Source organism: Vanessa tameamea, chromosome 3 (assembly GCF_037043105.1).
Source record: "Vanessa tameamea isolate UH-Manoa-2023 chromosome 3, ilVanTame1 primary haplotype, whole genome shotgun sequence".
NCBI classification, from domain to species: domain Eukaryota; kingdom Metazoa; phylum Arthropoda; class Insecta; order Lepidoptera; family Nymphalidae; genus Vanessa; species Vanessa tameamea.
This window is the reverse complement of record NC_087311.1, coordinates 13,675,540-13,697,063: the sequence shown is the minus strand read 5'-3', so window position 1 is coordinate 13,697,063 and position 21,524 is coordinate 13,675,540. Positions and strand designations below refer to the sequence as shown.

General features: G+C 32.8%; 3 protein-coding genes across 3 annotated transcripts; 1 reads left to right on the top strand and 2 right to left on the bottom strand.

The window, feature by feature from the left end:
* Positions 1 to 670: 670 nt before the first annotated feature.
* LOC113397291 (zinc finger protein ztf-16) lies at positions 671 to 9,837 on the bottom strand. The gene is made up of 6 exons (XM_026635581.2): positions 9,529 to 9,837; positions 9,139 to 9,261; positions 7,767 to 8,278; positions 7,378 to 7,679; positions 7,162 to 7,289; positions 671 to 4,022 (listed from the first exon to the last, which is right to left on the bottom strand). The coding sequence occupies exons 2-6, from the start codon at positions 9,211 to 9,213 to the stop codon at positions 3,636 to 3,638; spliced, it is 1,404 nt and encodes a 467-aa protein (XP_026491366.2). The 5' UTR covers positions 9,214 to 9,261; positions 9,529 to 9,837; the 3' UTR covers positions 671 to 3,635.
* A 365-nt stretch (positions 9,838 to 10,202) lies between these two features.
* Positions 10,203 to 14,109, top strand: LOC113397293 (transmembrane protein 184C). Its single transcript, XM_026635586.2, has 6 exons — positions 10,203 to 10,716; positions 10,798 to 11,037; positions 11,546 to 11,827; positions 11,940 to 12,042; positions 12,326 to 12,500; positions 12,942 to 14,109. The coding sequence occupies exons 1-6, from the start codon at positions 10,457 to 10,459 to the stop codon at positions 13,202 to 13,204; spliced, it is 1,323 nt and encodes a 440-aa protein (XP_026491371.1). The 5' UTR covers positions 10,203 to 10,456; the 3' UTR covers positions 13,205 to 14,109.
* Positions 14,110 to 15,143: 1,034 nt separating this feature from the next.
* On the bottom strand, positions 15,144 to 18,848 carry LOC113397294 (putative neutral sphingomyelinase). Its single transcript, XM_026635587.2, has 6 exons — positions 18,646 to 18,848; positions 18,393 to 18,566; positions 18,017 to 18,200; positions 16,876 to 17,030; positions 16,412 to 16,601; positions 15,144 to 15,930 (listed from the first exon to the last, which is right to left on the bottom strand). The coding sequence occupies exons 1-6, from the start codon at positions 18,681 to 18,683 to the stop codon at positions 15,478 to 15,480; spliced, it is 1,194 nt and encodes a 397-aa protein (XP_026491372.2). The 5' UTR covers positions 18,684 to 18,848; the 3' UTR covers positions 15,144 to 15,477.
* Positions 18,849 to 21,524: the final 2,676 nt, after the last annotated feature.

Sequence of the window (21,524 nt, the reverse complement as noted above, 5' to 3'; positions counted from 1 at the left end):
GGTAGATAATGATGACTAATAAAATGCTTAAGTAATGTCCTATTATGCAATTTTGATAATTTGAGATTTCCTATTGCTCACTTTAGGGACTCTCCCTTTTTATATAAATAATAAAAATATCAGTTAATAAAATAGGCACAAAGTATGATACAGACTAGGCCTAACTAAGAAACAATACTCGAAAAAGGCAAAGGGGACAAATACAGACAGAGAATAAAGGCATAATTCATGGTAGAAGGGATAGATGTGATGTGATGTGATAGTGCACCAGGCACGTGCTTTTGATTGGTTTATACTACTTGTAATACTACTACCATGAAAAAAATACGAAAAAAATATGATCGCGGTTAAAAACCGAATATAACATGTAAAATTTATCTTAATTCTACCTCAAAGTTATCCAAGAAATTATATTATTAACCTTTTACCTTGTAGTATTTTAAATATTAATGACTGGTAAATGGATATTCGACTTTTATGTTATACCTGTATACTTTTTACAATTGATTTAATCATTGTTTTTATTCATCAGCTTGTCTGACCTGTAAATAGTAAGATCTATATCATACAACTCACCAAAGTTTTATCAGCATCGAATGAGTGGTTTAACAAGGCAGGGTATACATACAAACATAATCTTACTTATTACGTAGGAGTACATAAAAGACGGTTTCTTACTTTATCTCATAGTTTATTTATTAATGTTTCATTAGACCCTTTACCAAATTATTATAAGTAAATAAATAGAACTACATACTCGGTAATAAGTACCATTCATTATATTTCTAGACAATCGTAACAATACGATAATATATTTCAACTGCAAATAAACTTTTCCATTATAAAAAACAAGCAAAACAGCCGTATTGCAAATATTTCACTAAATATATAAATAAATAACATTTCATTTTATTTATTATAATACTTTTTGTGTAAATATATAATATCATGTGACAAACGGTTAAAAACGCACACGTCTATAAGTTTGAATAGATTTCGAAAACACGATATTGATATTTTCATTTTATTACTGATCTAAGGCACAATCTGCTAAAAAATTGATATCATTTACTATCACTCAATTTTTAAAACTTTGTAGATCATAAATAGTTCATTCTTTATTAAATATTAGTAAAAATATGTTATTATTACTAATAATAATGATAACATAATAAATTTAACAGCAATATCAACTATGATCTCGACTTGCCTACCGTCACAAAATTATCGATTTTAAAACAATATACTTACGCTATACATTAGACACGTAACAACTTAAAACGAAATAAAATGTTGGTAAGCTGTGTTTTGGTATTAAGGTGAGGATGCTAAACTATAGCACTTCTGTTAAGTATAATACACGAACGTTGCCGGCAATATGTAGTTCACTTAACATTACACTCGAAGGTTACAGATGCGTGATCAATATGCTATTGGCACTCAACATAATATAATTCATTAACTAATAATAATTTAACATCGAATAGACTGTGTGTACGAATGGCGTGCCAGTGCTGTCGCTGTCTACTCGCACATCGATTACATCAACGTCGCACTCGACTGTAACCTAAGCTTCTTTACATCGAATACACTTCTATGAATATTCTCATAATCAATATCACGTCAAGACTTTGATGACCGTATCTTGAAATACTGCTAAGAATTAACTACACAATTGACGTTTTCTTGCATAAATTGCTTCAAAACATTTACATTCGTCTTCGAAATATATATTATCTAATACCACACAAAAATAGTACATTCAATTGCAACAATAAATCAATGGTAATTAATAAGACTCCCGCTTCGCTCGTTATTAATGTAACATCGATCTTTAAACAAACATACATAAGACAATAAATTTAACTACTCTGTAAACCTCTGTTATTCTGAAACATTTTTTTATAATTAAGATCTCTCCTTAACTGTTTATACTAAAATCTATAAATATATTATCTCTATTAAATATTAAAGGCAATATCTATCGTTAGATATGGACGGATTAATTAAAGGCGCCCAATGGGGTTACCGATTAATAATATTAATAGCTCTTATTAAGTAAAAATCTAAACTTAACGCCAACTCTCGGCGCGGCGGTTGGGACCAAATAATTATCCAAGTCTAAACAAAAATAATAAAAAATAAAAACAACAATGTAGTATATAAATAAATATGTGTTGCTCGTTCAGGTAACTCTCTAGGCCCCGCGACCTCGGACGGACCGACCCTACACAAAACATTAATTATACATAACTTCGTTGGTAAACATCATTTCAGTTCCATCCAAGTCCATTTCGTAAACTTAACAGGCAAGACCACAACCGATATTAAGTACTTATTAGCTACAGGAATGTAAATCTCAGGTCGAGTTATATACATAAACTATAAAATAAACGAATCGATTAAAATAACACTTTAAGTACCGCGTTAAAGTAAAATATGTCAACGAGTTTTATATTTAAAAAAAAATCCAATAGAATACTTTCGTTAGTAACCAGTGACCAGTAACCAGTAACCAGTAACCCAGTCGGAGTCGATTCGTATGATACATATGTTAAAATAGTTCACCAACATTGAGCACGTTTCGCCTAGCTTAACCATATGAAAATATAATAAATACTACACAGAAAAATATAATTCATTACGTCGATACAGTTATCTCCAGACAATCTCATGAGATGTATGATACCGATGAGGAATTTCGAAAACCAAGCAATAAAAGACGCCATCGCAGACGCGGACGAGCTCAGGGTCGCGGCGGTTCGGTCGGGAAATATTTGTGCGAGTACGACGCACCTGTTCGAGCTTCCCGTTTGTTGAGCCTTTGTCACTTCATTGAGCAAGTGCGTTCTTCTTGTAATGGCTGTTCGTTTCGTTACAGGTATAACCTAACTGCTAAATAAACCACTTTAAGTACGTACACGATGTATCCCTACATCTTTATAATTTAGGAAATAAATAATAACAACAAAACAAAACTTGTACATTAAGTATTAGTCGTGGACTTGCATTACATGCATAAAGTAGACAATATAAATTAATAACGGAATGTAGAATTTAAAATTCCGGTCTGTTCGTCACAATCATCGAACGACCTGGGAACTGAGAGGCTATGCCCCTTATAAACATTCTCCTCGAGAGCGAAATGTAAAAATATATTAATTTGTACACTCTTCACATGTTTCAATAAAAAATTTGTAAAATTCACTATCGCACCAAAAAATATTCTATATCGTTTCGAATAACACCCATGTACGTTTAAGTACAGACAAATTAAATAATAAATAAAATCTTTTAAAGACAATAATATTTCTTAAGTATCACTCGATCGCCCACCCGACCTCCCGTCTAGTCTCTTCTCAGAGTCAATCTCAATATAAAATGGAATGCATCGATACAATTTGGAATGTCGACTTCCGGACGACGAACACCTTCACCGCGAGCGGGGACTCGCCCCGGTCGCTCACGCCCTAAGACTAAAACGTCCAGACGGACCTGCTCGCTCACCTACCACTACCACTAAGTAACCTTCAAAATAATTTGCACTCTAAGTCAATCGGCTGCGGGGGGAGCCGACGCCTCCGGAGCGGCCGCGCCCGCGCCCGTCAGCGGCGCAGCGTCCCCCCCGCGAACAGTCATTGGTGACTCTTGCTGAGCAGGTGGGAGTTGAACTCGTACACGTTGCAGCACTGCTCGCCGCAGATGTTGCACTTCCAGGGGTTGGAGTCGCAGTGGCAGCCCTTGTGCAGGAAGTAGAGCGTGGAGTCGGGGAAGGTGATGGCGCAGAAGGCGCACACGAGCGAGGCGGGCTCGGACGACGAGATGGCGAGCGCGTCGGCGGGCGCGGCGCGCGCGGACGCGGCGCGGCGGCCGCGCGCCGAGATGCGGCGCCGCAGGTCCTCGCGCAGCAGGCTCTTCAGCGGGGACACCTTGATGAGCGACGACAGGCTCGACGACACGTCGCGCTTGTCGCCGCCGGCCTCGCCGTCGCCCGCGCCGCTCTCGTCCGCCGCGCTCGGCTCCTGCGGGCCGACGCTCGTCACCGTCCGTACCGACCGTCTCCTCTCGGAGCCGGCGGTGGCTTTGCTTTTATGGTTAGCGTGTGGTTCTGTGAGATTACGATTCGGAGGTTCTCGTCCTGAGCCCGATTCGAAAAACTATGTTTTTTTTGGATTTTAATGACGAAGGAGCTTCGAGCGTACGTAGGGAAGCGAACGTTATTTCGCTGAGCGTTTATCATTTTTATTGCAGCTATTTCGTAGTTTTTATAGATTAGGGAATTTTTCGTTCGACGAATTATTTAAATATTTAGTTTTAACTTTATTTCGCTTCAACGTTAGGACTATATATTTTAATGCAACTACGGGATTATTTACCGTCAATTTTGGAGATCTGTAGTTAAGTGTGTGAATTAATTTAAACCGATAGTTATCAATATGTTTGAAGCTCCGTCTCATAACAATGTTCTACGCTTTGGATGAAAGAATTATATATGACAAACATCAGGTATGAAAAACCTCGTCCAAATATGATGAACGTAAATAAACATTGAAAGATGAAACAGTTGTTAGATCTAAACGCGATGAAGTCAAATATGGAAAGTGTATTGTTTTCATCGAAAGTAAACTAAGATCAGTAGTATTATTGTAACAAAAGTTTTGCTTTTTTAGATTTAAATAAAGACAAACAAGCTATAAAATATATAACATAATAACAGAAGCGAAATGTGTCCTACATAAACTCTCTTAATAAGAGGATCGCAGCGATATTTTTATATAAACTGAGGTAGAATCACCCAATCAATCTTTGAATCGTTCAAACGGAACTAATTGGCACACGCAACAACACGGACGCCCTAATCCAAGTGCAGTAATTTACAACAAAGTATGAATTATGACGTAAGCCTTCAAATTGACACGTAAACGCATTTATCTTATAATTGTGTAAAATATAGTTGTCATTACTACATGTCCCAAAATGTACGATCGACCTGCCTACATGCTCAACGTAATCTTCGCTTTTTGAAGAAATTATACTTGACGTATGGCGAGACAGAAAATTTGAAAGTCTCAACGCGGAAACGAGGTTGCAGTACGGTCAGCACGAGTACCACCAGAATAGTTTTGAAGATGTAGTTCATATTCAAAACATTTTTGGTGGTATAATAAAGTAAATCCAATATATGTACAAAAAATCACATTGACATCATTATGTTTTTACGAATATGTTATTATGAGATGAAATTGATTATTATGAGAACATAACATTTGCTGTTTTATGTAAATCACGACAAAAATACATGGCGGATTACGCTTCTATCAGAAAAAGCAATCACGTTAATATTTCAACCATTAAGACTTTTAACCGCAATTGTTTCATTAGTTCTGATGCCAATTTATTTCCAATATTTAAAAAAAACATTATTGCTGTAAACACCGTTACCATAAATCGCATACTTCATTGAATTTCAGTAGCAGTAACAAAAAAATATTTACAAGCCACTGAAACAACGACAAACGGCGAAAAAACATAATAGATTTCAATTTGATTATGAAAATTTGCAATTAGTACTTATAAAAGTTAGGGGCCATTCATTTATTACGTAAGACGATTTTGAGGGGGAGGGGGGGGGTCGACTATGTCTTATGTTTTCTTACAAGGGGGTGGGAAGGAGCCTCGATAGTTCTTACGTAAGATAAAAAAAAATGCGCAAAGTTAATTAATTTCAATTTCAATTCAAAAAAATTATTAGTTGAAACATAAATATTAAAATAAACCAAACTTGTATTCATTTTTTCCTTTATTTTCTTACGTAGTAAATATTAAACACGGGGGGAGGGAGTCGGCCTATTCTTATTTTTTCTTATAATAGGGAGGGAGGGGTCAAAAATAAGCGAAAATCGTCTTACGTAATAAATGAATGGCCCCTTACTGGTAGCTGATTAATTTAAATCAGTACCACATTACAAATATTCGTTTTTATTTAACAATTTTTTTTGCTGTCGGTACTACATTCTGGTTCAGGTAATTGTCATAAGCCATCATTACACTTGATGTCAGCTTATTAGGCTATTGTTATGAGTCATATGCCAAACAGTTTTGTTTGCGTGTGTAATTTTTATCAATGTGTTTAGAATCTCGGTAATTGAGACCACATCTACCTCAGCTATATTTATATAGATATAGACTTTGATATATCAAAGTCTTATAACCATGCATCGAAAAAAATGCAAACAAATATTACGTATTACTTACTTACATTACTAATTATTTTCTGAAAAAATTAATAATTATACCTAACTGTAAAACCTAAAAAGCATGCTTTTATGTGTACTAAAATCGCAAAAAAATATCCTGATTTAGTTTTTTTGTTTAGCGCTTTTTAACCACACTTTGTTTTATTCTTTAGACATGTCACATGTACACCATAAACACGTTTATGGAATAAAAATTTGGTCAACTCATTAACTCATTGTCATACTTCAGTTTTAATCTTTATGTTAACAAGTGACATAAAAATGCATTCGCAAATTGAGACCAGCATTTACTGAGCTATTACTTTTTTTTAAATAATGTCATCATGTCAATTGCGAATTATGTAATATTATTTATGTTTTTAAATAACATTACAGCATTAATCCTTTATTTCTCTCATGAAACTTCAGCAAAGGCTAGCTTCCTTGTATATATATAATACTATTTCTTTTTATCTTCCTTAAGTTTTGCTACATTTATATATGAAATTGTTGAAAATTTGCATTAACAAATTATAATTTAAATAAATAATAAATAAATATTGACAACTTCACATACATTACTCTGATCCCAATGTAAGTAGTTAAAGCACTTGTGTTATGGAAATCATGGTACGGACGGTAACACAAACACCCAGACCCAAGACAATATAGAAAACTAACAAACTTTTTCTACATCGACTCAGCCGGGAATCGAACCCAGGACCTCAGAGTGGCGTACCGATGAAAACCGGTGTACACACTACTCAACCATGGAGGTACATCTTAATTTATCTTTAGTAGTTACAATAGGGACGTTGAATAGAATCATTTTCCTGTAAAATGCTTAATTCAAATTGTGAACGTCGAATTTTATGATTATCCGTTTCCCTATTCAGTAATTATTATTTTTTTATAAAACATTTACCTGTTTAATGGGTATGAGCGTTATGGAAGGTGTGATATTGGTGGGAAGGCCAGCAGAAAGTGAACTACTGGCTACGGCACTGTCGCCTGATTGCGGTGAGCTGGGACCCTCTCCATTCATTCGTGATTCTAAAACAAGGCAGGGCATTATTGCATAACACAATCCTTTATTATTTAAAATGACTGCATTATAAATAGAAAACTACAATTGTCACACCTTGATTATTGGTCTGCCCTGGGGAAAAGGTCTCGTTATTGTCAGCCATAGATATTTCGACATGTGGTGTTAAGTAGTGCATGGGAGGTGTAGCATTGTCCACTGAGCGAGCTCCATTACTGTCACCGCTGTCTGAATAAGCGGCGGCCATTGATACAGATAGACCTGAGCCTAGTGCACTCAATGCAGAAATTGCACTTGGGTCCATCGTGCCATCTGCATAAGCGGCATTGGCAATGCCAGCAGCGAGAAGGGATACAGAGTTATTGCCAGGACCCGGATTATCCAAGTCGATTCCGTGTCTGTCGAAAACACAAAAATAACATAAATAAAATCAACAGAAAAATAGTTATACACATACCTAATATATTGTTTTTCTTTACAATTACCTATTGAAAAAGTGGACCCTGAGGCTCTTCATAGTCGGCGCACGGTAACTACAAAGTGGGCAAGTCTTAACAAGATCATGCTGTCCAACATGTTCATTTTGAAAATGTGCGCGCATGGCAATTTGTCGCTGGAATCCTCGGTTACAGATAGGGCAATGATACGGCAAGCTTTTTGTGTGAGTTGTGAAGTGTTCTGCTAAGTGATCTTTTCTAAAAAATCTTTTTTGACAAACACGACACTCATAAGGTTTGACCCCCGTATGCCGCATTTTATGTCGACGCATATTCGCGCCATTTGAAAATTTCATATTGCACACATCACACTCAAATAATTTCCTGTGCGGTCTGGCATCTGCATTTTGTGTGGCTGCAACATTATTATTATCAGGTGAACACTGTGCCATGTGTGTCGTTAAGGCACGACTGCTTAATGTGCTAAAGCTGTTGCATGTAGTACACTTTAACAGTGTACCACTACCCCTTTTTGGAGTTTCTTTGCTGACTGTAGGTGCCTGAAAGTCAAATAACAGTAATTTAAAGAAACTTTTCTGATGTGTAAGGTATCACAAAAACAATTATTTATTATTAATTAGTTAGCTATTTAGTAGCAAAATATGATGAAAAATAAAGGATAATTAAAGCATTACAATTTTATTAAAGTTCAATAATATACTAAATTATCATAACATTTTATAAAACAAAGATATTATTCAGTGCAATTATTAACAACAATTTATTTTATTTCTTAATTTACCAAAATGAATAAAAAAACCATCTTTTTACTTTTCTATATTTTTAAAAACATATTAAATAAAAAAAGTTTGGTCACTGTAAACACATAAGTAATAGTAGTAAAAGGAATTTATAAAGATCAATAAAAATATAGATACATACAGTGTATGGTTTTTGTAATGCTAAATAATAAATTTATTTTATTAATTTGTCATTATGAATTCTGACCAAACAGTAGAGTATAATAACATAAAAGTATAAACAGTAAACTATAATAACACAATTACAGGTAGATGTAGTCAGAAATTATATGAAAAGTCCAATATTATTAATATATTTGCAGGACCACAATATAAAAATGTTTCACTGAATAGCTACTTAAATTGGTTATAATAATTGGCAAAACTTCTACAATTCAACTGATATGTTTATTATCATATCATAGTCCCAAAAAATATTTAAAAAGCTTAAATGATAACATAAAATATCAAAAAAATATAAAAATGTTTATTATAAATAAAATGTAACACTTTTTCATGTAAGTAAACTTCAAATATGATACACATTTAAATGGTTTAATGCTGAGCCTCAATAAATAGACAGCAAAACAACTATTTTATGTTAGATTAGGGATACTAACCGGTTCATTTTTAACAGCTGACAAATTCGGCGACACGGTGCCAGAATCGGCCTCTGTTTCCCCTTTTGATGACATCACATTAGGTCGCGATCTATCTGATCATTACTCTCCCGCCTCGTATAACTAAAATATAAACACACTTCAAGAAGTACTTTATTTCCACTACAAATAAAAATAACAACGTATTAATGACTCCGAAAAACAAAACTTGACATTATAACTTATTCTGAAAGAATGGCGAGGTGACCCATTTACGAAAACATACGAATTATCGACTTACGATTAACTATTTATAAAGTTTATCTATTGCATCCTTTGCACTTCTCACAACAATAAAATTAAGTAATATAATATGCTTTTCAGCAATAAATGAGAAAACATCACACTCACTTGATAGCCTGTCTTGATACGTCGACAGCCAGAACAGCGGTATTTTAGGGAGAGATCGCTATGTGGCCTAATTCAATGCTTGAACTCTATGCACAAAATACGTGTTACACGAATAACTGTAAATGCACAAATAAGTGGGTCCCCACCATTAGGTTATGTTAATTGGACATTTAATAACGTTTAACACTTTTTATTTATCCTAAGAAATTCCTATACCTAAAATGAAATCACTAACATTTATAAGAAACCTATACCCATTCTGTTACACTACTCGTTCATCTACGATGGTTTGGTTCGGATAAATAAAGTATAAACCGAAGATTTTTTCCACATTTTTTTTATACCTTGCAACACAAATAACCTAATTCAGTATATTGTCTCTTTTCCACGTTATAATTTTGCGGTATAAGAGAAAGAGATAATAATAATAATCGGATACATCTAAAAATTAGATTTAAATTGCGTTTTTTTAAACTTAACAACTTTATTATCAGTCGTAATTAATTTGTTGATAATAATAATGGCCCATATTTGGATTTGTATAAGAACAATCTGATAAAGCTTATTTACACAAATTCATTTTCTAAAAATAAAAAAATCCATCAATATAATGTTATTGTAGACTTTTAATTAAAAGTAGTTACAAATTTAACATTTGTTAATTTAATCTGTGGGTTGACAGCTGATTAGTAAATTGTTAAAAATATACAATTCACAAAAACAAGTTTTGTTACAGAAGAAATCATGTTATAGTCAATGAATTATTTATTCTTGATTTCTTGATTTTTTAACATACTACAGTATTTTATATTTTGTGGGATTTCCATGACGTATGAATCACGATTAGGCCCAGATTCGTTTTGACTTTTGTTGCAATAAAGGAAACATCTGCTGAATAAATGTGCAATAAAGAATTTATAATATTAAAATGTGTACAAGACCGATAACGTTTTTCAGCCAATGGAGGTTATGGATTCGTCCTTTTTTTATAGCAAGTTATGTTTTGTTGGTCATAATACTTGTACCACTGCTTATAATCCATTCAATTAACAATGGATTTACTAAATCAGACCAAGGTACTTTAGTAGGAGGAGGTTTTGTTCTTCTGGCGGTCCCTATCTCTATATGGCAAATCACCCAACATATTGTACACTATAATAAGCCATCATTGCAAAAACATATAATAAGGTAGACAAAATGTTTATAGATTTATTTGTATTATAATGTGTCCATTTCTTAATAATCTTAATATTTAATTATTTAATTCAGGATACTATGGATGGTTCCCATTTATGCTCTAAATGCATGGATAGGCTTAGAGTTTCCCGAGCAATCAATTTACATGGATTCATTGAGAGAATGCTATGAGGCATATGTGATTTATAACTTCATGAAGTACCTTCTTAATTATTTGAATGCAGATAATGACCTGGAAGCAGTGTTGGAAACAAAACCACAAGTGTATCATATATTTCCACTCTGTTGTATGACTCCATGGGATATGGGGAGGTAAGTTATATTTTGTTACAGTTATTATATATATTTTTAATAACTATCTATCTCTATAAGTGCTTTGCATGGGTATAACTACAAATAATATTGAAGGAAAATATACAAACATTCCTTTTTATTTAAATAGATAATAAGTGTGTTATTAAATAAAAAGTTGAAAAAAGAGAAATATTAAAGTGTGGAGAAATATGTAATGAAAATGTTTTTTTTTTTAATGTAATAGGAAGGCGGACCAGCAAATGGGCCACCTGATGTTAAGTGGTCACCACCACCCATAGACATTGGTGCTGTTAGAAATATTAACCATCCATTACTTTGCTAATGCACCACCAACCTTGGGAACTAAGATGTTATGTCCCTTGTGCCTGTACCTACCCAGATGGGTTTGCACAAAGCCCTACTACCAAGTAATGTTTGTAATATTTCTTTGCTAGTATTTGTATTATTACTGATCACTTATTCATTCTTCCATTAAAGATTTTAATGTATTTGTTTTTTTTTTCAGTGAATTTGTACACAATTGCAAACATGGTATACTTCAATATACATTAGTGAGGCCAGTTACAACTGTTATATCAATGATATGTGACCTCTGTGGAGTTTACGGAGAGAGTGACTTCAGTCCCAATGTGGCTTTCCCCTACATGATAGCTATCAATAATTTGTCTCAGTTTGTAGCTATGTATTGCTTGGTGCTCTTTTATAAAGCAAACAGATCCGAGTTGAAACCAATGAAACCTATTGGGAAATTTCTGTGTATAAAGGCTGTTGTCTTCTTTTCGTTCTTGTAAGTGAACTATTTAATTCATTTTAAGTTACACTATGTGTTTTTATTTATGTTAATTTATATATGTGTAACAGCTGAATACAAAATATAGCAAGTGTACTATTATTTGCAGTCAAGGAGTTCTTATCAATATTTTGGTATACTGCGGAGTGATATCAACAATATTTGATATTTCGGACAAAGATAAAATAATGATTATATCTTCCAAGCTACAGGTATATGAAATTTCTATTAAGATGCTATTCTTTTATAAGTTTTATTTTTATATGTTACCTAATTATAATAAAATGTACATTGTACATAATAACTCTCTTTGAATTCCTTTTGTTTTTATTTTTCTTATAACATTGGTATGTGATGATGATTTTATGTAATAACGAGGGTATAGTTTTATTTAACTAAGAGTTAAAATTATTTAACTTTTCTAAGATTTTTGAAAATAATAAACTATTTTTGTTCTTAATACATTATTATTTATAAATTAATGTTTTATTTTAGGATTTCCTTATATGCATAGAGATGTTTTTAGCGGCCATTGCACACCACTATAGTTTCTCCTATAAGCCGTTTGTTTCACCACTTGACCCGTCACCATCATGCCTTGGCTCATTCCTGGCTATGTGGGATGTATCTGATGTGAAGAGAGATATATCGGAGCATCTTGGAGTAGTTGGTATGTTCAGTTTATCACATCTTTTGTCAGATTGATAGTTTTTTATGCTCATAATTTCATATTAAAAAGTAAAAATATACTTCAATTTAAAGATGGCCTAACTTTTCTCTAAATGGGAGTAGCCTTTACTTATTTGTATACATATTGAACAAAGAATGGTCATTCCAGTTTTTTGTAGAACTTTGACAGCAGATACTTATTTTATTGTGTATAATTTAACAAAAAATTTAATTTGTGATTGTGATAGTACATTAATTAAAAACAAAAGACTGATAACTGTCATGCATCATCAAATGTAGTATTTTGTTTACAATATCTATAATTTTATCTTTTTAATTTATTTATCAAAGAAATGACGAAGTAATCTGTTTGATTTAAGTTACAATTTTTTTTCATAAATAAAAAATATCTCAACATATACAAATATCTTTCTTCATATAGGGAGCTCATTTAGTAGACGATTGCGTGGTAAGTCCATGTACCACATGGCGAGAGGCTGCGACGAGAGTTCGAGACTAGTCGGTGAGCCCGTGCCTTCCAGCTCAGCGCCGAACTTGACCATCGAAGCGACCGAACCACCGTCTGTAGAAGTTCGACCATCTGTCTATGGTTCTATTGAAAACACTATGGGTGGCTCTATAACATCTGAAACGGAACCTTTAATTAATACAAACGATAGCAACAACATAGACCCAAAGGTATGAACTATGTTTGTGATACTGCAAAGGAATTATATTTACATATAATATATAAACAATATTCATAATATATCCGAATAATTTAAAGTAAATTTGTTGCATTTGTAATAGTAAAGAAGTTGTATTATTTATTGTACTTAACCAGAAGGTTGATATTGCTATTCAATAATATATATATTATTAATAGTCTATGGTACAATTGTGTTTTGTAAATACAAATACCTGCATATAAATATTTTCATCACAAATATTTTAACTCATCACTAATTAGCCTTAAATAATCAGTACAAAAACAATTTGATAACATTAAAGTGCATTATAAGCGACATTTAAGTTTAGATTTATTATAACTTAGTGTAAATTGCGTAATATAATGGACAAATTAGCTTGAATAGACTAATTTGTAATGAGGCATTATATTATTTATTTTGTATATATTATATTGTGTATATAACATATTTGTCACTGATTATATCTGATATCCTGTGTTTTACATAATGAGATATTAATTATTAGAGTATGTGATAATTGCAGTTAAGTATCTGGTAAATGTTGCCAGCTATATTACGTGCCACCTCGACAATCCCATATTCTTCCAATTTGGCCATTAAAATGTACGGTATTATTTTTGATCTTTTTAATTAAAAAAAAACATGGTATCTATTTTATATTTTAGTTTAATTTTTTAAGTAGCGTTCTCTTATATTTGATTTTATATGACAAATATTCGAGACACGATTCGGACAACACTGAAAAATAGTGAAACTATATTACTTCTACTTAAAAAAATAACATAAGTATGTATGAATAATATGAAAGGCACTCATCGTAAATATTAATCATGAAATGTGATATTGATTTATAATTATTGTACTTGTTAAGTTTCGTGAATAAATGATATTTCTTATTAATGCAGTTATCAATCTTCTATGCCCGTACTAATCAAACCTAGCTTAAGTATTTAAAGCTAATACTTTGTAATAAATATATTGATTCCGGCCGCTGAATTTCACCTTCGAACATCAATGGCCGGAAATCGAATACAGAGATTGTGGAACCAGCTTTCGCCGGCGGCGTTTCCCAGTTGACACGGCTTGGAAAAAGAGCCTTCTCATTACTTAGGGCCGGCAACACAACTGCAAGTCTTCCGGTGCTGCAGATGTCCATGGGCGGTGGTAGTCACTTCACATCAGAATATATTGAATCCACGTTAGCTATACAGACTAACACTTGACAAGATTTCTTAAGTGTTGGTGACACGACTAAAAGTAAAGACAGCCAATAAATAAAGTTAGATTGTATTCGTTGAGTTTATTTTATTAAAATTTCAAGTGGACTTAATATAAATAGGAATTAATATAATACTTTTCAACTTGTTAATAGACTCATCTTTGAATAAAGTTTATCTTGATTTTGAGAGTAACAGTATAATTATGACTTCTCTACTGTGTAACTGGATCCGTAAAAAAAATATAAGAGAAGATTAAGATTTGAACTAAACTCTGTAAGTACTGTAGAGGTGAAAATAGGAAGAAAATAATTAATATAAATTATCATAATTTATTTGATATAAAATGTATACATTCAAATGGCATTTATAATTATTGCATTACATTTTCTGAGCATTTCATAACATTATTATAAAAATAGCCTTATGTACTACGGATATTATATCATCATATCTATATATGGAAGAGCGGTACCGCATACCAGCCAAAAACTTTACTTAATCAGAAGTTCCAAATGAAATTGTAAGTGATATATATTTTTAATATAGAGGTACGTTTAACTCAAAAAGTCACCCCATTTTATTTTCATTATGTCCACATTTTAATCTCCAATTTTTCAAGACACAGCTAATATATTTTTATTAATATTTTTTTTTCATATAAAATGAAATATAATTCACAAAAGTATGTATGCAGTATAATTATTTATTAAGGAACTTTATATTGAAAAAAAAAGCAATGAAATTATCTCTGAATCTCATTTTATGCTAAGGAATGTTTATCTTAGATGATAGATTAAAAATAAATAACAACTTTTATACAATACTTGATATGTTATACACTGATTAAATATATAAATACTGATACATTTTGATTCTAGCACATTCATGAATTAAAGCCTCTGTTGATCTTATCTTAAGTACAAATATATATTTATTTTTTAATAAATGCTAGCATCTCAAACTTAAGTAGCTTTTGCTGGAAACTAACACATAGTAACTTCCTTGATTCATTATTTAATTTTTACAATAAAATGTTAAAATTTAATAATTAATCAATGACTTTAATCTCACGTCTACTTTTAGTAAAATTTTCAAGAGCCGTCAATCCAGCCTTCAAACTATTCATTTCAATTCTGTTCCACAACGTGCCCATTATTATATAATAGAAGCATATACCAGTTATTACTATTTTACACACATCAGAGAATATATTATTCGGCCAGAAGCCCACGGAACCCAAGAGGAACATGAACATCAGGCCACCGGTTGTAAGGAATATTTTTCTCGACTTAGCAATTGTAACGGTGGCCTCTTTGCAAACTTTTATTGCTTCCTCTATGGTGTCCTGGAAACGTTCCTCTTCGCTCGTTTGTCTATGCTTCGATTTATTATTTGAGGGTGTTAGTTTTAACTCCAAGGAGACTGCGTTATGGTCCGAATATGAAAATTGTTCACCTGGGACCCGATCTGCCAGCGGGTTACCGAAATTAACTATCTCAGCCTATAATAATAAAATTCAGTTAATTGAATAAAAAATATATATGGAAGTCAAAATTCGTACAAAATAATTATGTTCATGATATTTGAGATTTAAATTTACAAGATAAAGTTGCTTTTCAAAAAATCCTTTTGAACATCTAGATTAATAATATAAGGAAGTAAAGTTTGTATGTAGGGGTAATATCCGGAATGACCCTAATCTAAATAATGTCTAGAAGAAACCCACATAATTTCTGAGCGCTAGGTGAGTATAAATTATAATTATATCACATCTTCTTTATTTATTAATAAAATGACTGAAATGCAACCGTCTGAAGCTGGGTCGGGCCAAGTCCAAATTTTTAATTTTAGAAGCGAGATTTGGACGTCTTCTTGAATGATAGGTTTTCATAAATATCTCATAAATGCATTGAACTAAACATTGAAAAAGACCTTTTTTGTAGGACATATTTTCGATATAATAAAAAAATTATTATTATTACCTCTAAAGATCTATTAACATGAAACAGGATGTGATCTATCCTCTTCCCTTCTGGACAAACCTTCACGAGCTTCGGATCAGAATAACTGTTGTTTATGTTATCACATGTGCCTGACAGTTTCTCAATGTTTTTATTAATAATACTTTCAAAGCCGCAGGGATCAATGAGAGCGGGCACTTGAGTTATTAATCTGAAAAGGATATAAGTTCAATCAAAAGATACTTTGAAGGCTTAAACAAGTATTTTTAAATTGACAATTAACATTATTAAATTATATATCATTCATTACTACTTTTTACGTAATAATGTTAATCATATAACTATTTGTCGGCCGCAACTTCGCTCTCTTTTAGGTGTTCAGGTGTGTCAGGTCGTCGTCGCCTATGTCTGTCTATCCTTGGGAATCAAGCTTGCGTAACACCAAATTTCCTACACGGAATCTAATGAATTAGTTTGAATGTTACCTAAATGATAAATCTCCTGGTGCAGTGTTCAAATCGCCAGCCAATATGGACACATCTGCAGGGGGCGTCGTAAGACTGACAAACTCTGCAGTAGAGTATGCTTGTAATACTCTGTGCGCCAGGTATATGTCGTCCTCGTTATACTCTGCATGGAGCTGAAACAACATTAACTTACCCTATAGTTGCTAAAAAACAATCTGAGCTTAACGTACTTGTAGTCGTGCAAATTACTCATCCGAATCCGATGGTTCACTATTAAAGCGACAACTACCCACAAAATAAGAAAAACTTTATCATGCTAAAAAGGAGAGGAGAGCAAAATAAAATATTTTTGAGGAAACAGGAGTCTAGTCCTTCCTCAGCAACGGTTAAACTATGGAAACGCCTTTTTCAACAAGGCCTAGGACTTGTGACTTGGGAAGACTACCCAGCTCGGCCCGCCGAAAACCACAATCCGAAAAAAAATATATATTGTGCGTCTAGTACGATGGCCAAATAAAATTATGACAGATAGCAGAAAAGCTGAGCATCAATAAGGATCGAGTTGGAGTTTTATGGACAATTATATGCATATGAAGTCCGCATTAGGAGTCGAAAATGCCCACTTGACAAGCAGCGACGAGTTGAAATTACCGAAGAATTTTTACTTGTAATTGGACAATTTGGAAGTATGCAACAATTGCTGGGCTTTTCAAAGAAGTTCACAAAATCAGTAAAGGAATTTTGTTTCTGCAATGAGCCAGCGAATAGCGAGGCAAGCCTTGCTAGAAACTGGCTTCAATGAAGCGAAACCTTCCTTACTTACTTTTTATTTAAAATTGGAAAAAATATCTATGTTAATGAAGACTTGGGAATGGTGAATAAATAAGGGCTATGTCCTTTTCCAGTAAAGTGTATGCAAAATTTCATTATATTTAGTTATGTAGTTAACAATTGAAAATCTAACAATAAAAACCACACAATTTATATTATTAACTTTGACTATAATACAACATTTTGTAATGAAAATATATAATAATAAAAAAAATTGTTAATATTTTTTTATATATTAACAATGGTTATATACTGTTTTATTTTCATAAATAAAGGAATTAGTTTCTGATGTTACATTAAATTATATTTGTATAAAAATAACACTTACATGCGTGCAATAGACATTAACAAGTCTATTGTTGCATTGAATACGGCATAATCCAACACCTTTTCCTCCAAACCAGTCCCCATGGTGTATCTTATGAATGTATCCATTTAGTGGCCATTGATGAAAGAAAACATCTTGTATTATCCACTTTGAGAACACGCATAGACCAGAACCAAGGACACCACTAAATAACATATTTAAATTACATATGTGTGTTCCATATAACATATTTCAATATATAATACATTTTTAATTAGGAGTATTTTTATATTATTAGTTACCACAAACTGTATGAATAATTATTGTTTTATTATAAAGCTTTATTTATTATAAAAAATTGCTTTAGTGTATTTTTATTATTTACATTTGTACTAACCTGTAAAAATAGTAACTATATGGAAGATAGCTATGTAGCCGATCCTTTAAATATAAATAATCATTTTCACTCCAAATCTCCTGCAGGCAAACTATATTATGAGATGATTTAAGCAAATATTCAGCTATTGCTTCTATTCTTTTTTTGCGGTCTTTTGAAACTATCGGAATGCCCCTTAAAAGTAATTAGTGCTTTTTTTTTAAATATATTAACTTTATGCAATGTTTCTGATTGTACAATCTGGATTACTTACCAACAGTTCAAAGTAAATATCTTTAAATTTAAAGTCATTGTTTTGAAATATTTATAGTATATTTCTTACACTTAGTGGAAACGAATGAACAAAGATTTTTTATTAGAGATAATAATAAAAAAGCTTGATGTCAATATTCTTGTTGGTAATTTACTTGAAAATAGAACAAGAATAACTATTATTATGTTATCCACAAAATACTCATATTAGTTAAAACAATGTAAACAGTGATTAAAAAAAAAAATATATATTTTTTTATTATTATTATATATTATATATATGGCTTCTGTCAATAGGTTGACAATTCTGCCAGTGTCAGGGTTGAAAAATACACGTGGTTGCTCGAAACAGCACTTTTTCGTTCTGCCAAATGACCAGTAGCACGATCTAAAACAAATAGGACATCACAATATAATATACCAACACCAACACCCACTAAGATACAAAATAATAAAACTACATAAATATACTTATTATATAAATAATATATACTTAAACTTATTTAAAGTTTAATGTTATATCTTTCAATATACTTAAATAAAATAGTTATAATAGAGATTTCTGAAGAAGACAAAATAAAGGACAGCAGGAGAGCATTTAAAACTAAGAGTCAGCTTCATGTCAGGAACCCACACCGCTGAACCCACAGGGACATCTGCAGATAGTTTAAAGGCGTCTGTAACTATAGTTCGCCACCCGGGAACTACTCATTTAAGAGGTTTTTAAACCGAACGTTGGCTCCAGGATCTTCTTTATTAATACCAAAATATGTAATTACATTGGGCCTAAAAACAAGTGCATCAAAAGGGACAGCAAACAAAGGATTACCAGAAAATTTAAGAAGAGGAGATGCTGCAATAAATTTTTCATAACTTTTGAAAAGGCAAGAAGCTTCTTTATGAGTCCAATAAGTTGAAGATGGAATAAAATTTGAAAGGTGACAAAGAGAAATAAGTAATGGGTGGCGAGAATTTTGAATTGTAGAGAAATCTATCACAAAGATATTGTCTACGAAGGAATAAGGGAGCATCTAGACATTCTACTTGGAGAGCTTTTATGGGGGAGGACTTCATAGCACCACAAATGATGCGGAGACGCTTAGCTTGAATTTTGTCCCAGTCGGCTAAAGCAGATTTATTACACGGTTCAAGCAAGAATGACCCGTAATCAAAATGACTCCGAACAATGGCGTTATAAAGGAGTTTCTGAGTGTAGGGATGAGCACCCCACCACACACCTGAAAGAGATCTCAAAACATTTACACCAAGCTCACATTTTTCCTTAACGTAATTAAGGTGAACTGTGCCAGTCATACGAGAGTCAAAGTATACCCCCAAAAATTTTACATTATTTTTTACTTGAATGGTCTCATTTTCCAGAACAATATCAACATCCGGTATCAATCTTCTTCTGGAAAACACCACTGCAGATCTTTTAGGACCAGACAGAGATAACCCATGATCCTCTAGCCAGATATAAAGATTTTGTATAGCAGAATTAAGGCGAACAGAGCAATCGTCGATAGATTCTGAGGAATAATATAGAGCTATATCGTATGCGTATTGTAATATGTTACAATCGGATGAACAAGAAGAGCCAAGTTCAGAAGTATATAAACTATAGAGAATGGGACTTAAAACCGAGCCCTGTGGTAACCCCTTCCATACTATTCTTGGGGGATGCATAGTACCTTGGATTCGAACAGAAATATAACGTTGCATGAAAAGGTGACATATCATATTTATCATCCTCGCGGGAAGACTCAGCTGGAGCATTTTCTGCCTGAGTAGCGGGAGGAGAATATTATCATAGGCTGAAGTGACGTCAAGAAAGACACCAATAAGATGGTGTCCCCTTGAGAGGGCCAGGCGAATTTCCAAAGAGAACACGCTCAGGCTGTCCATCGTGCCCATACCTTTTCTAAACCCAAACTGCGATTTTGGCAAGATATTCCTGCTTTCAAGAATCCATTCCAATCTATTTTTATTAAGTGTTCCATAATTTTGGCCAGAACTGACGACAAGGCAATAGGACGATAGGAGGAGGGATCTTTAGGATCTTTATGGGGTTTAAGGATAGGAATGATGATTTGATGTTTCCATGACTCAGGAACAAACCCAGTTTTATAAATTTTGTTAAGAATAGAGAGTAAATAGATCTGTCTGGCTTGTAACGCATTGCTGAAATTCTGCCCACTTAGCCTTCGAGATACGAAATTTTAAGAGAGGAGGAAATGGCATAGGCGAGACAGGAACACTATTGGATAAGGAGATAAGATTGGGGAGATGATCACTACCATATGAGCAGGATAATACCTTCCAGTTACACTGAGAGGCCAGATTGGGAGACGTTAAGAACAAGTAACCCAACTGGGATTCTGAGATGGAGGAGTTCTACCTCACAACAAGTAATACAAAAGAAACAACGCAGGAGAACACAAATATTAGTGAAACTAAGCAATATTAGTACAAAAAAACCTAATTTAGAAATCGCACACGTGTAGTAAATTACTTTTAAAATTACAAAAAAATCATATAATTATTTACAATGAACAAAAAATGTAGATTGAATATGAGTTGTGATAACATCTGTCAATGTCATTTTAGTTCTTGATCATTTCGATTTTCGACTTCGATGTTACCAAATATTGCACGGTTATAAATAAAAATCGATTTCAATTATAGTAATGGCTCAGTTTTAATTTATTTTATTTATCAAATCTGTCATCAGTTATTATTCTTTTGCTACAAATAGTTTATACGTTGTTCCAATATAGTCACAGTATAGTAGTTAGAATGTAGGGATTGTATTATTTCCTTTTGTCTAGTTCTAGGAGCTAATTAGAAATCAAGAACGATAATACATACTTTTGATATCAT